The sequence below is a fragment of the Trachymyrmex septentrionalis genome, unplaced genomic scaffold (genome assembly GCF_001594115.1).
Source record: "Trachymyrmex septentrionalis isolate Tsep2-gDNA-1 unplaced genomic scaffold, Tsep1.0 scaffold20, whole genome shotgun sequence".
NCBI classification, from domain to species: Eukaryota; Metazoa; Arthropoda; class Insecta; order Hymenoptera; family Formicidae; genus Trachymyrmex; species Trachymyrmex septentrionalis.
In genome coordinates this window covers 6,106,858-6,120,457 of record NW_017305180.1, presented here as the reverse complement: position 1 = coordinate 6,120,457, position 13,600 = coordinate 6,106,858, and the positions used below count along the sequence as shown (strand labels likewise).

General features: G+C 32.0%; 2 protein-coding genes across 3 annotated transcripts in view; both read right to left on the bottom strand.

Annotated features, from left to right (window-relative positions):
* The window catches only part of LOC108747728 (fatty acid-binding protein homolog 9-like), a 1,942-nt gene extending 1,598 nt beyond the window's left edge, over positions 1-344 (bottom strand). Inside the window, exon 1 of one of the 2 annotated variants that reach the window (XM_018485400.1) lies at positions 25-344. In XM_018485400.1, coding sequence (XP_018340902.1) covers positions 25-267 — 243 coding nt within the window. In that variant the 5' untranslated portion in view covers positions 268-344. The remainder of the gene's footprint in view (positions 1-24) is intronic. The other variant, XM_018485399.1, reaches the window with a different exon arrangement.
* Positions 345-8,332: 7,988 nt separating this feature from the next.
* Positions 8,333-10,092, bottom strand: LOC108747624 (malectin-A). The gene is made up of 4 exons (XM_018485214.1): positions 9,465-10,092; positions 9,206-9,388; positions 8,848-8,905; positions 8,333-8,768 (listed from the first exon to the last, which is right to left on the bottom strand). The coding sequence occupies exons 1-4, from the start codon at positions 9,837-9,839 to the stop codon at positions 8,560-8,562; spliced, it is 825 nt and encodes a 274-aa protein (XP_018340716.1). The 5' UTR covers positions 9,840-10,092; the 3' UTR covers positions 8,333-8,559.
* Positions 10,093-13,600: the final 3,508 nt, after the last annotated feature.

Below are 13,600 nucleotides of genomic sequence, written 5' to 3'. Positions count from 1 at the left end.
TTTTCTTTCGATGAAAGAACCTACTTTAAAGCTGAGACCTGCAGATGGCTGCTCCTCGTAGATCTCTCCAAGCTTGAAAGTAGTGGTAAAGGTCTTGTCCTGGCTGAGGGTGACCACGACGACCCACTGATCGCCGTTCTGCTGGATTTCCACAATCGGCATGGTCTGCAGGAATATGTTGACGAGTTCGCCCTTGCCAAGATTCTTAATGTAATCCTCGAAGTTTTCGCTCGACACGTATTGGTACTTGCCAACTATCTGCACCATGATGACCGTGATGATAGCTTGTCGCGCGCACAAGTCAGGATCTCAATCGCTGCCGAAGAAAGACAAACGGCGTGCCGGGTTGCATCAGCTTTTATAACGACATCCGGCAGAGGGGAGGGGGGGGAGGATTTCGTTAAGGGATCTCGCCGGTCCCGCGATAGAGAGAAAGAGTGAGAGGGAGGGAATCACCGGTCAATCTACGATGATTCCAGACAAAGTATTCGTATTATCGTCGACGGGTTGATAGAGATCGGCCTGTCCTGTCGTTCCATCATCGTTGTTGATGTACCCTTCGTACATGATGGTGAATGTACACGAGGGACGGAAGAGAGCTGCATTTATTTGCATCTGTATGTGCAATATGTACTGGTCTGCTCGCGACTTACATCCTGCGCTGTGACTCAGTGAATTTTAATGTCTTTCTTCATGTCTTAGAAACATACTGGCACAGAATCAATTTTGTTGTTTATCTTGCATCAAACTTTTTATATATGCTTTATTTTTAAACTCTAATAATTTATATGATCACTGATCAACTCTTTACTAAAGAAATTATTATATTATTTTTATAAAAATATGAGGACGTACACCATATATCTTTCGTTTTAGTTAAAAAAAAATATTTAAAAAAAAGAAATACGATTGCCATTCAATCGTATCATCTTTGTTTCGTTGATATTACTGCCTAGAACGTGTATTGAATTGATAAAGTAATCGCTAAAAATACACTCACTCAAATTCCAAGAAGTCTAAATATCACGTATGAGAGTGTAAAGTAAATTGATACTAGATATGAAGTGTAAGGTGTTTACATTGTAAAAAGAAAATATAGATTTTGTTGCCGACAGAAGTAATCAGTATTTGCGATCGTTATTATTATTTGTAAAATGTTTTCATTGAATTAGAAGAATAGAGCAGTTGTAATTTACTTGGACTGCGTTCTGATAATTATTACCACCGCTGAAAATCTGTAATATATATTATGCCATTGAAAAAAATGACGTAGTAACAGTATTATTTTAATTAAAAATAATTTTATTAAATTACCATAACACTATTAATGATACAAATACGTCATATTCTTGTTTTAATAAAATTTTATTTGTTTCATTAATAGGCAGTTGATCACATATTTTCGAATTGCTATTTATTTAAAGAGGGCACGATAAAAATGCTCTCAAAACATGTAATAATTTGTATCTAATTTTTACATCTTTCATTATAATATATTTATATTTATTTATTCTAATTTTAATCGTGAATAGTGTTTTATGAATTAAAATTATTTTCAATTAAAATAATATTTATTATTTACATTCTTAAAATACTTACTCTTAAAATACTTATTAGTAGATTACGAGTATTTATGCAAAATACTTAACTGAGTATTAATCATCGGATGTGTTTTAGCATTCGATCGTTAAAGAGTTATTAAAAAGTAAAAAAGTTGAGACTACCATCTGTAACTATTCAATTTATGCAAAATATTCAGTTAAGTATTTTGCATAAATATTCGCAGTTTACTTATTAGTATTAAAATGTTAAATGGACAATCAATCTGACTTGAGATTAATTCAGCTTTAGTTTGCGATTTCAAATCCGACAAATCATATCGATACGCAGATTATAAAATTGAAATAATTTGTAAACTTTCGCATTTAGTATTAAGCACAAAAATCCGCTTTGATCTATTAAAATATAAATGCTGTTGATATAATATAATTCTTTTCAGTGCAGAATTTTTAGTGCTGAAAGTGAATACCGTAATCTTAATTTTAAATTTTTTCCCAATTATCAATAATCCTCTAAACCTTAATGTACATGTCCGTAGTAAATCTTTTACTATAAACATGCAAATGTATAATATAATAAACATTTTCGCCATTTATCGTGCAGGGGACAAAGTTAAACGAACAGATTATGTATCACAGATGATTCTCGTATGGATCGGCTATAATTTGAATAATAATACTTGAGACACAGATTACACCGATCACGTTAGGTAAAAAAAACAAGTTACATATGTCCAAACGATAAGTCGCATCAATCTGTCACCTGTTCGTTAACATTCTTTTTCGATTATGAGGGAGGATGGAACAGTTCCGCCGACGCGCGGAAAATAATATACGCCGATCAAAAACGCCTTTATCGTCGCGTTGGCATTTACAAAAATGTTTATCTAAATTTATCCGATAGATACGAATAATCGAGACATAATGTGTACATACGTACTTATATCACGACCGTAAAAGAAGCGATTAAAAGAACGATTTCAATGAGCGAGCGCTCTGCGTTTTGATCTAGATGGAATGGTCAATGTTCATCTCTCAATTAGTCATCTCTCATTAATAATCATTGTCATAAGAGACATTGTCGTTTCCGTTTATTAAAGAAAAATGCATCAGCCTCGTCTATGAATGGAATTAAAAGAAAAAAACTTATTTTCACATTGTCGCGTAGAACGTTTTAAAATTCTTCATCCTAATTTCGATAATTTTTCGATCAAAACGTCAACGTCGATTTATGATATTTTGGAATCTTTTGGCCATAAAAACAGGACACTCGTAAATTTTTGACTTTCCTTAACGAAAGAATACAAAAAAATTAAGTTTTTTTTTCGTATAAGTATCTAGAAAACGATTTGTTTTCAAACTCAAGATCAGACCAAAATTTTAAATTGTCGGCTATAAAACGTAAAATTAAAGAAAAGTCTGTTCTAAAATATTCTATATTCTAGAATAAGAAAAAATATTTTCTACATATTCTATATATTTATTATATATTTTGTTATAGAAAAAAGAATTATTTTTTCGATACGATAAATATTCAAGAGAAGTTGCCCCTCAAGAGATATTAAAAGATAAGAAATATTCGAAATTTCTTTCCAAATTCAAGATCAAACCAAAGATTAGAATTGGCGGTTCTATAATAAAATATAAAATATTGATACATTTTAGAGAATGCTTTATTCTAGAAATAGAACAAAAATTTTTTCTATATATCTATATATTTTATCAAAAAAAAAAAAAAAAAACAAAAAAAAAGAATTATTTTTATCAATGCGATAAATATTCCAAGAAAAGTAGCTTCAAGAGCGAAGAAGAGCGATATAGCTTTTTTCGCTTCCTTTACTCCAATATCTTTTTCTTCGCATTCGACGAGAGTTTAACTCCGATCGACAAAATACTATTATTTAATATCTGCCGGCGACCGATAGACTTATTGCGAGAACATTTGATCTCTGATGCATCAGTTGTTATACAGATAAAAAAGCATTACAAGTAAGCACTTGGCCGCAAGCTCTTTGCTTCAAGGGCAAGGAGGAAAGCAGACTCGCAAAGCCGGGGAGAGAAAGGGGATCTCCGGATCGCGCGGATCGACTGTCTCGCCGGTCCCGCCGTTCCGAAACAGTCGCATGAATTGACAGCTAATTGCCGGTGATGAGCACACATCAAAGACTTCGACGATGCGATGCGAGGACGCGTTGCTCTGGCGCGTTGGATCCCGTCACGTGACGTCCCGTCGTCTCATGCGGGATGAATGAGCTTGTTCCCATTACGAACGTACGATTCTTTACGTTGCGGGACGCTCAATTGAATTTATTGTACCTACGTGTATATATTGTCCCATTTGCCGGTTTGGTTTACGAATAATCGCGCGATCGATGGTAGACGCTCCCTCGCTCAAGTTCGACGATTTCTCCTCATCCTTTTCCTTCTCGATGTTGCTAAATAATAGGACGAGTTGTAGTTATTAATAATTTGCATGGGATATCGAATATGCGATCAATAAAAATTTCATTAACTAAATACTGATGTAATAATTTATACTGTTTAATGAAAATCAAATTAAAGACGAAATTTGTTTAGGTGTTATTTACTATTACATTTAAATAATTAATATTAAGTATAATGCTCTAAATATATTGTATATAAGTACATATAAATATATAAGTATAATGGCTCGAAAAAATAAATTTTAATAATGATAAATTAAAAGTCAACCAATAAGAGCCAGCGCGGATATTGGTGTGCATAAATTTTTTTATTATAGTTCTTGAATAAATTATTATAATTCACTTTATGCACGACCAAAGGTTCGAAGATTTAAATGTAAATGAATGCATTTAAATTTTTGGAACGATATAATTATTATATAATAATTTATGCTTATCGATCCTGTTACTTAATGCTGATCTTTCAATCAATTGACCATTTATATTATTTATAACATTCCAAGGATACATAATATTGAACATATATCATAGTGCTTTTGGTAAATTCAATTATTACATCACATATCGATGAGAACCTAAAACTTTGATCGAAACGTTTGCGTATTACGAATTATAACAGTTTATTAAAAAAATATAAAGAAATTTATCTGCGCACCAATATCCGCACTGGCTCTTATTGGCGACTGTTAAATTTCAATCATTATTAAATTTGCTATATTTGAGATGTAAAAAATTAATGTGGAATATAAAATTTATTAAAAATATAGACCTTTCTTCATATTCAGATCTGGCCGCTTCGGATTTTATGTTGTTTTTAAAAGTCAAAAACATCATGAAAGGTAAACATTTTCAAGACATCGAGGATCAGAGGACTATAACAAAGCACAAATAATATAAAGTGCTCTGAACAGCATTCCAACTGGGTTACAAAAGTTTAAAAGTTTTGTATAAAAAAATATGTGAAATAGATGAGGGACTACTTTAAAAAATAAAACAAGATAGTTTATTAAAATCTTGTAAAAAAATTTCCTAAAAATTTCCAAACTTTTAAGGTATTTTTTGTTCAAAATTTTAAATATATAAGATTAAAAAATTTTTTAATGCAACTTTGAAATAAATGGAAGCGCAAGCAACACAAACAGACTATATACTGAAAATCAGGAGATAAGGAAAAACAGGAATTTTAAGAGATTATATCATTATCTATAATTAAAGCTGAAAAACCTATAAGAATATAAAAACCTATAAGATAATAAAAAGTCTATTTTTTTATTGCTGCACTTTAAACCGACCTTACAACAAGTTGGAATGAAACAAACGTAAATTTACGTAACATCAGATTCTGAATGTTTGAGAAACAGCGAAGACACAAATAACATGTGTTATCATGTCTTTTTTTCTTAAGAAAACGTAAGAATCGACGAGATAAGATTCGCACTTGACCAAATTATCTATACCTGACAATTTACGGTATAAGATATCGCTAATATCCATCATTACATAATGTCCACTAGTGTTATATAGGATAACGATTCAATAAATTCGCGATTCGAGGCTTTGTTACTTTTATACAAATATAAAAAAAAAGCAATATGTCTTATTAATCAGTGCAAAAATTCGTGCCGATTTATTATTCAAAGTTCAAACAGTTGCAATTTTGTTAAAAATAGAGTTTTAATATGTTTAAAAAAAGGTTTTTAAAGCTTGAAATCTCTACTTTCAAATGGTACTACTATATTTTTTTAGTTTATGTGAGTTTTGTCATTTTTACATATAGAAAACGAGCTGAAAAAAATCAAGAATTTTTGTTCACTTTGTAGATCCGTAGCGTGCCCAAAAAAAATTTGAGAAAATTTTCGACTCTTTATCATAAAAGCTTGAAGCTTTCCTTACAAAATCGTTTTTTTTTTAATATTCCTACGATTTTTAGTTACTGAATTGTTGCAAATTAAATAAAATGAATATTTTGACTTTGATTACTCATAACTAGTGTTCTTTGTCCGAATAAATTCTGAAATGTTGATAAAAAACGGGTTTTTTCCGGTTTTTTTTCCATATTTTTCTAGACTTTTTTCTTTTAAGATAATTTTATTGTCCTTTATGTCAATATTTCATTTATGTCTTTAAATTGCTAATTTCTTTAATTTTTAAGAATTCTAAGAAATAAAGCTAGCAGAACCAAATCAGCAGAATCAAATCGGATCTATCGGAATTTTTAGTACTCATTTTGTATTAAATTGTACCATTAATGATAATTTTGCAGCGTGTGCAATTTCGAAAAAAATTATGGCGTTTTGTTGGCTTAATATTAAACTAGCAGGACCAATTCAAAATAAAAGAAAAAAAGAAAAATAATATCAGAAATCAATACGATTGTATTTGTATTATTTTGTAGTGCCAAATTCTGTATTATGTGTCAATTCCAAAAAACAATGACGCAGATAGTTTAATATTTAAGCTTGATCATAAAAAAAAATAACACAAGGACAAAAATTAACATAACTGAAATCAAAGCCTTAAACAGTCTAGCTAGATCTTAAATGCTTGTATGATTCTTGTGTGAATTTATATACATATTATATTTATATACTACGTATGTAGTTCTTAGAAACGCGCGCCGAAATGATTTTTCGGTCTTAAAAACGCTAACTCTAACACAATTGAATTTGTACTAATTTGCATATACTATTGACAGTAAGTTAATATTTTACATATTTTCTCTTTAAATGACTTTATTAGTATATATAATACTTACAATGACTCTATAAGGCATTCTACGTTAAACTGGGCACCTTTGAAACATCGTTATTTTTTTTAATTTGCTAACATATTCTCCAGATAAAAATATAGATAAGTGTTTCGCGAAAAAAATGTGAGGTTTTTTTGAATATATATTGACGCTTCTAAGTTGTATAATTTTATTAAAAAAAACATCGTTTATATATGAGTACATTCAAATATATTATATCAAAACCATTAGTTGTACAAAAAAATTAAGAACATGAGTATTTTTTTACTTTTTCTATTTACTTTTCTATTTTGTCGGAAAAAACTGGGAAAATACAAGATTTTTTCCTCGATTTTATTTTTCTAAAAAATTAAGAACTCTACTCATAACTCTATCAAAACTATCAATTTTTTAAAATAGATTCTTAAATTCTCTCATTAGATAGAATAAGATTTAGATTTTTAACAAAAATAAGCAGCTGTTTGAAGTTGGAATAATAAATCGGCACAAACTTTTCCATTCATCCAATATTAGTTTTATTTATTCCAATGTGCAAAAAATTAATTATATTATATGAATCAACATGCTTTGGTATTAAATGGATTACCAGATTCTATTCTGCATTACATCCATCTCGATAATCGTCCTAAACGAAAAAACTACGTTGAAATACCTTCATGATCTATGCCGGCGTTCAAATTTTTTATGATCAAATTGTGTAACGATCAGAGATGGAACGTGACATGTATAGAACGTTTCGTGATAAATCACGATTTACAAAACCCGATATTTAGAATGAATACGGAAAACATAATGAGAAAATTTCATAGCACAAACCATCATATCTTCTTGAATGTTTTAATGTTAATTTCTGGGACAATCGATATATGTATTATAGATTTTTAGATCACACACAACATAATATAAATACCTTAACTTTAGTAAGATTATTTAATTGACTTACAACCGAATTTAATTAGAACGTAAGTCAAATTAACATTTTCGAGTTAAAAAATCGACGAAATCGAAAATAAAAATTTGTAAATATTATATCTGTGTCGCAATTAAACGATAACATTTTAATATGTATTTTAGCTAATATATAATACTACATAACTTTCTTAGAATTTAACAAGGACGTTTGATCAAGAAATTTAAAGCTGCATATAAAAAATTGTAAATAATAAATAAGGATCTTTCTCCAAATTCATCAAGATGTTTTCTAAGCATTAATTAAATTTATCAAAAATTTGTCATTAAAATTAATGTTGAAGATTTTTAAGCACATTTTATATCAGGTATCTTCATAGTTCCATTTATTTTCGGAACATCTATTAATAATCAGTATATTAATTTTCTTAAATTTATGCAATCGGAAATACAAGGATTTTTGTAAATTGAAAAACCTCAGCGATGTAAATAACACAAGTTCATTTTGAGTAAATTTTTTTAATTTACTTTAATTTTAAGAATTAGCTTAAGAATTAGTATAATCTTAAGTTATAATTTAAACCTAATTGTGAAATTGCTTAGTAAATACGTAGAAGTTATGAAAAAATTATATCAATTTTTATCGAAAAAACAATGTTCCTAAAATGCTTAAAAAATCTATAATCAGGTAAACGTGCGGAATACATTTCACGTAATACTATATTTATAAATTAAAAATAAATATTCTCACATGCTAAGTCTGGCAAAGGAGCTTAGATAACTGATTACTTATTTATTTACACTATTTAGACATCCTCTTGTAGATTGAGCAAGCCTAAATAATTGGGAACACTGTTACCGTTAAGTACAAGGCATTTCTATGTACGTGTGTGTCCACTTATAATTTACATAGACAGAACAATAATGGAATAAAAGCGCCGATGGCTACAAAAACGGGTAACATTATAGACGAATCGTCTATCAAGTACGGGTCAGGTGTCCTGGGCCCGCTCGTGTGTCTACTACGCATAGTAGTTTCTTCCTCCTCTTCTTGCATACCGTGATAATCCTCTGGATCAGGCGGTATCGGTCCCAATTGTGGTACATCTAAAAAATATAGTATTCACATGAATCTTTTGGCTGCAAACAAATTCTTTAACAAGAGAAAATACACAAATATACAAACCATCCAAAACACCTTTCACAACAGCTATAGCATTTATTTTTGGATTGTCTCTATAACCCTGTAAAATTACAAAATTGATATATACTATTAAATATATATATTATTTTTCAACAAGAGACAGTATATATAACACAGCGATCATTTCATCGTGTTTGACCATTGACTACAGTCATTTGAATTATATCAAAAATTATACAATCTATATGATTGGTACTATGAAGCTCTAAATTGTAGTAATAATTGCAATACAGTCATTAATTCACTGCATTTCACTGTGCCATCTGTGCCTCTTAGAAAACAAGCAATATGTAAAAAAATATATTAATAGATAGCATGTAGTAAAAATATATTAATCTACCTTTATAAATTCTACTCTTATCTTCCCTGCAAGAATATCTGATTCTTCATCATTGTATATCAACTTTCCACCCTGTACCCTAAACGGTACATATTCATCATGTGCAACACCTCGACCAACCCTCTCAAAAATATCTAAATCAGTGACCACAGTATGATCGCCATTCAACACTACGTCAAAGACCTAAAATGAAATAAATTACATGTTTGACTTGAGGGAGATTTTTAACAGGACAAATCTGTTTCACAAAAAAGGTCACCTTCATGTTTGGCGAGTTGAAGTACACCTCGCAAAACTTAAGTATCATAACGTAATTCCCATCCTGACTGATCGGGATGTCATATCCGAAGGTGTTGTGATGATAACGCTCGGTTTGGTATAATATCTGGTCCACGTTGCCGATGCGCCCGATGATGAGCTGTTTACCGTAATCGGAGGCCGTGCCGACTTTCCCCATAAGAGGATCTCTGGCGTAATGTATCCCATAACTATCCGTGTGCGACTCGCCACCTGCGTTAATCGCGTATATCACCTCAAGGCACTGCGAGCCAGAGGCGAAGACACCGAGCAGGAACAGCAAGAAAATCGGGAGGTCATCGTTCTCCGTTGGCAACCGCATTCTTAGAGCTGTCATGCATTCGCGACTTTAAGATGATATTTGACCCATTCACCGGCACAGCTGTGTACTCATAACTCGTCCTGCTTGTTGTTCAGTGGATTGTTGATGTTGTCGTCCGGCACGCTTCGTGTCCGGGATCGCGTGGACTAGCATGGAAGAGCGAATAAAACTGATCTTATATCACGCGCAATCGAACCCACATGGCACGTCACACTATCCTGCTAACGGAAAAAATATTGTAGTCCAGCTGTGCGGCCCGGGATATCGCAATCCGATTAGATCGCTGACTTACCGACGTGATACGAGATAGTAGTTCGCGCAATATCGAGAACCGCCGTCAGAGGACACTACCTTCTCATATTTCCTCGACTTTTCTCTTCAAAAACAGACCGCATAATCGAATAAGCTGGGTACTTTGACTATATAACTATGGACTGTTAATTGACGGTCTTCAATAATATCGCATCGGTGCTTTGATTTATGAAATATATATATCAATCATTGAATTGGAAACTTAGATTTGTACGGTACGTGAATTAACGATATATCATTGAAGTACCGAGATTCGCCATTTCACTGACGGAGGCACTTTTCATATTGGCGTGAGAAAGCCAATTAGCAGTCCATAGTTATACCAGGTGTACAAGTATGAAATGCGGATTTGAGAAAACAGATGGCGCATCAATGCAGTGTGTGGTATAAAGATTTGACTGTTATGCCATTTTGAAGTGCCATCAACAAGTGTGACCCGCACGAGTGATAAATTGAAAAAGTGTTTGCATAGTGTTGTGTTGCTGTGTTCGATATGTCGAAATTTATACCAAAGAGCATTCGCGGACAGCATTAATTTTTTGTTTTCGTTTGAAGAAAACTGCTGCTGAATCATACCGATTACTTCGAGAAACGAAGGTGAAGATGCTTATGGTGAACATGCTCCATCGCAAGATACGTGTGAACGATGGTTTCGGCGTTTTAAAAGTGGTGACTTCGATGTTGCAGACAAGGAACACGGAAAACCGCCAAAAAGGTACGAAGATGTGGAATTGCAAGCATTGTTGAACGAAGATGATTCACAAACACAAAAACAACTCGCAGAGCAATTGAGCGTTAGTCAACAAGCTGTTTCCAATCGCCTACGAGAGATGGGAAAGATTCAGAAGACCGGAAGATGGGTACCGCATGAGTTGGACGGCAGGCAGATGGAGAGGCGCAAAAACACATGTGAAATTTTGCTTGCACGATACAAAAGGAAGTCGTTTTTGCATCGTATCGTTAGTGGGGATGAAAAGTGGATTTATTTTGAGAATCCCAAGCGCAAAAAATCACGGGTAGACCCAGCCGCACCATCCACATCGACCGCAAGACCGAATCGCTTTGGCAGAAAGACGATGCTCTGTGTTTGATGGGACCAGAAGGGTGCGGTTTATTATGAGCTGTTAAAACCTGATCAAACGGTTAATGCTGGACGCTACCAACAACAATTGATCGATTTGAACCGTTCGCTGCTTGAAAAAAGACCAGAATACCAAAAGAGACAACACAAAGTCATTTTTCTTCATAACAGTGCTCCATCATATACGGCAAAACCGGTTCGCGACACGTTGGAAGCACTCAGCTGGGAAGTTCTACCCCATGCGGCTTACTCGCCAGACTTGGCTCCTTCCGATTACCACTTGTTTGCATCGATGGATCACGCACTTGCTGAGCAGCGCTTTGGTTCGTACGAAGATGTGAAAAAATGGCTCGATGAATGGTTCGCGGCAAATGGGGAAGATTTTTACTGGCGTGGTATCCACAAATTGTCCGAAAGATGGGAAAAATGTGTGACTAGCAATGAAGCATACTTTGAATAAAGCTCTTTTTATCATTCTTCCGAATTTACGTGTTTTTTGAAAAAAAATCCGCATTTCATACTTGTACACCTGGTATAGTCAAAGGCTGGATATGTATGTCTTATGGAATTATTCGAAATAGATTCCAATTGGAATTATTCAATTATTTCCTACATTTTTATTGTATTTTCTAAGGAAAATGAAATAATTTTAAAAGATCCGATTTGTTCTACGAGATATATATCCAGACTGTCTCAGCTGACCTGCACAAAGTACGATTTTTTGCGTTATTAATGAAACTGACCTATGAACTTACCCGATTAGAAATTTATGATTCCGTATCGAATCTGCTGAAGAGGATCAAGAACTATTAAAAAGAAAAAAGGGGAAAAAGATTTAGATTTAACGATTATAAGCCTTTTCGAATTTAATATATAGATATTTACATGCATTTGTACATGTGAGATTTTCAGTGATTTGTTAAATTTTTTGTCTTTTATATGTCGTAAACGTCGACTCAGGATCGATAACTTTTATGTATCTATTCGTGACTGAACGTGATATCGTTCTAGTTCTATTCTCTATCTATAGTATCTTTAACACGGAAAATCAAATTAATATTAGAACAAATTATAACAAAATCGATTCGGGAATAGATAATTCATAACTTTAATTTAAAACCATGGAACCGCGTAAGAATCGAAATGGAATACAATTTCGCTAAGTTACTAATAAACGATGAGTTGACAGTCTTTTTTTGTACATTAACAGTGTCGGAAATAAAATTGATTAAAATTATATCGGCACATCAATCCTCACGTTAAATTTTTTCATTTTCAATACAAAATATAGTATATTTATTGACTATCACAAGACAATAAATGTGATAATAACATATAAACTTTTAATTTAATTTAATTTCTATACCTTTATTTTGACTACTTTATCGTATTTACTCATCTCATTATCAATAATTGATATACGATAAACACACTGACAATATGATAAACGAACCGAAATAGTGTTGTATTTATTTTACGTAATGTATAAATACTTTAAGTAAGAAAAGAGAACCGACTGATTTCTTTCTTTTACACTCCTACATCAATTTGATCACCGAATTTATTACTGTTTACAAGCGACATTGACAATTTGCCGTCAGAGATAAAACCGCGGTCTTATTATATCTCGTTAATCGTTACTATACTTACTTGAGGCCTCTCCGTTTATTTTAAATAATAAGGAATTTCAATGAAAATCAAAAATACCGCTCGCGTAAGACATATTTATATACTTCTTGCTCCTTGTAAAAAAATTGATTAGAAATAATTGATTGACTATAATAAAACGTGGTCTCAAATTGCATTAAGAATTTCATTTTTTATAAAACACATGATTTGCTTAACTACCGCTTTTACGTCTATATACCATTGTAAATAGGATGCGTTCTTTGACAATAGATTATTGATAAAATGCAGGTACGAATTCTTGGATAATAAGTAATTGATCAAACTCTAAATTAAGATTTTGTCAAAGCAAGATTCTTGAAATTAAAGGAGGAAGATTAAATTATTTGTTATTTTCATAATTGTTTAAAAAATATTTTCCAATATTTAAACAATTATTAAAAACGAGAAATTTTATCTCACTTTTCTTATATTTTTCTATAATTTCAAGTGCATCTTGCTTGAACAGAATCTTAATTTAGAGTTTGGTCATTCAAGTACTTAATATCTATTAAAAATAATGAGATAATTCAGGAAGAGGAAGCACAAAATTGCGAATTTTTGTTAAGGAAAACAACTTCGTGTGGCATCGAAGAGCAAATTTTAAATGACTGTACAATTCACCTTTTATTTTTTAGTCTGAATGTTCAAGGAATTCTTTTGGCTTTCATTGAGATGAAGGTTGAATATTCCGGAACACCCTATATATATATATATA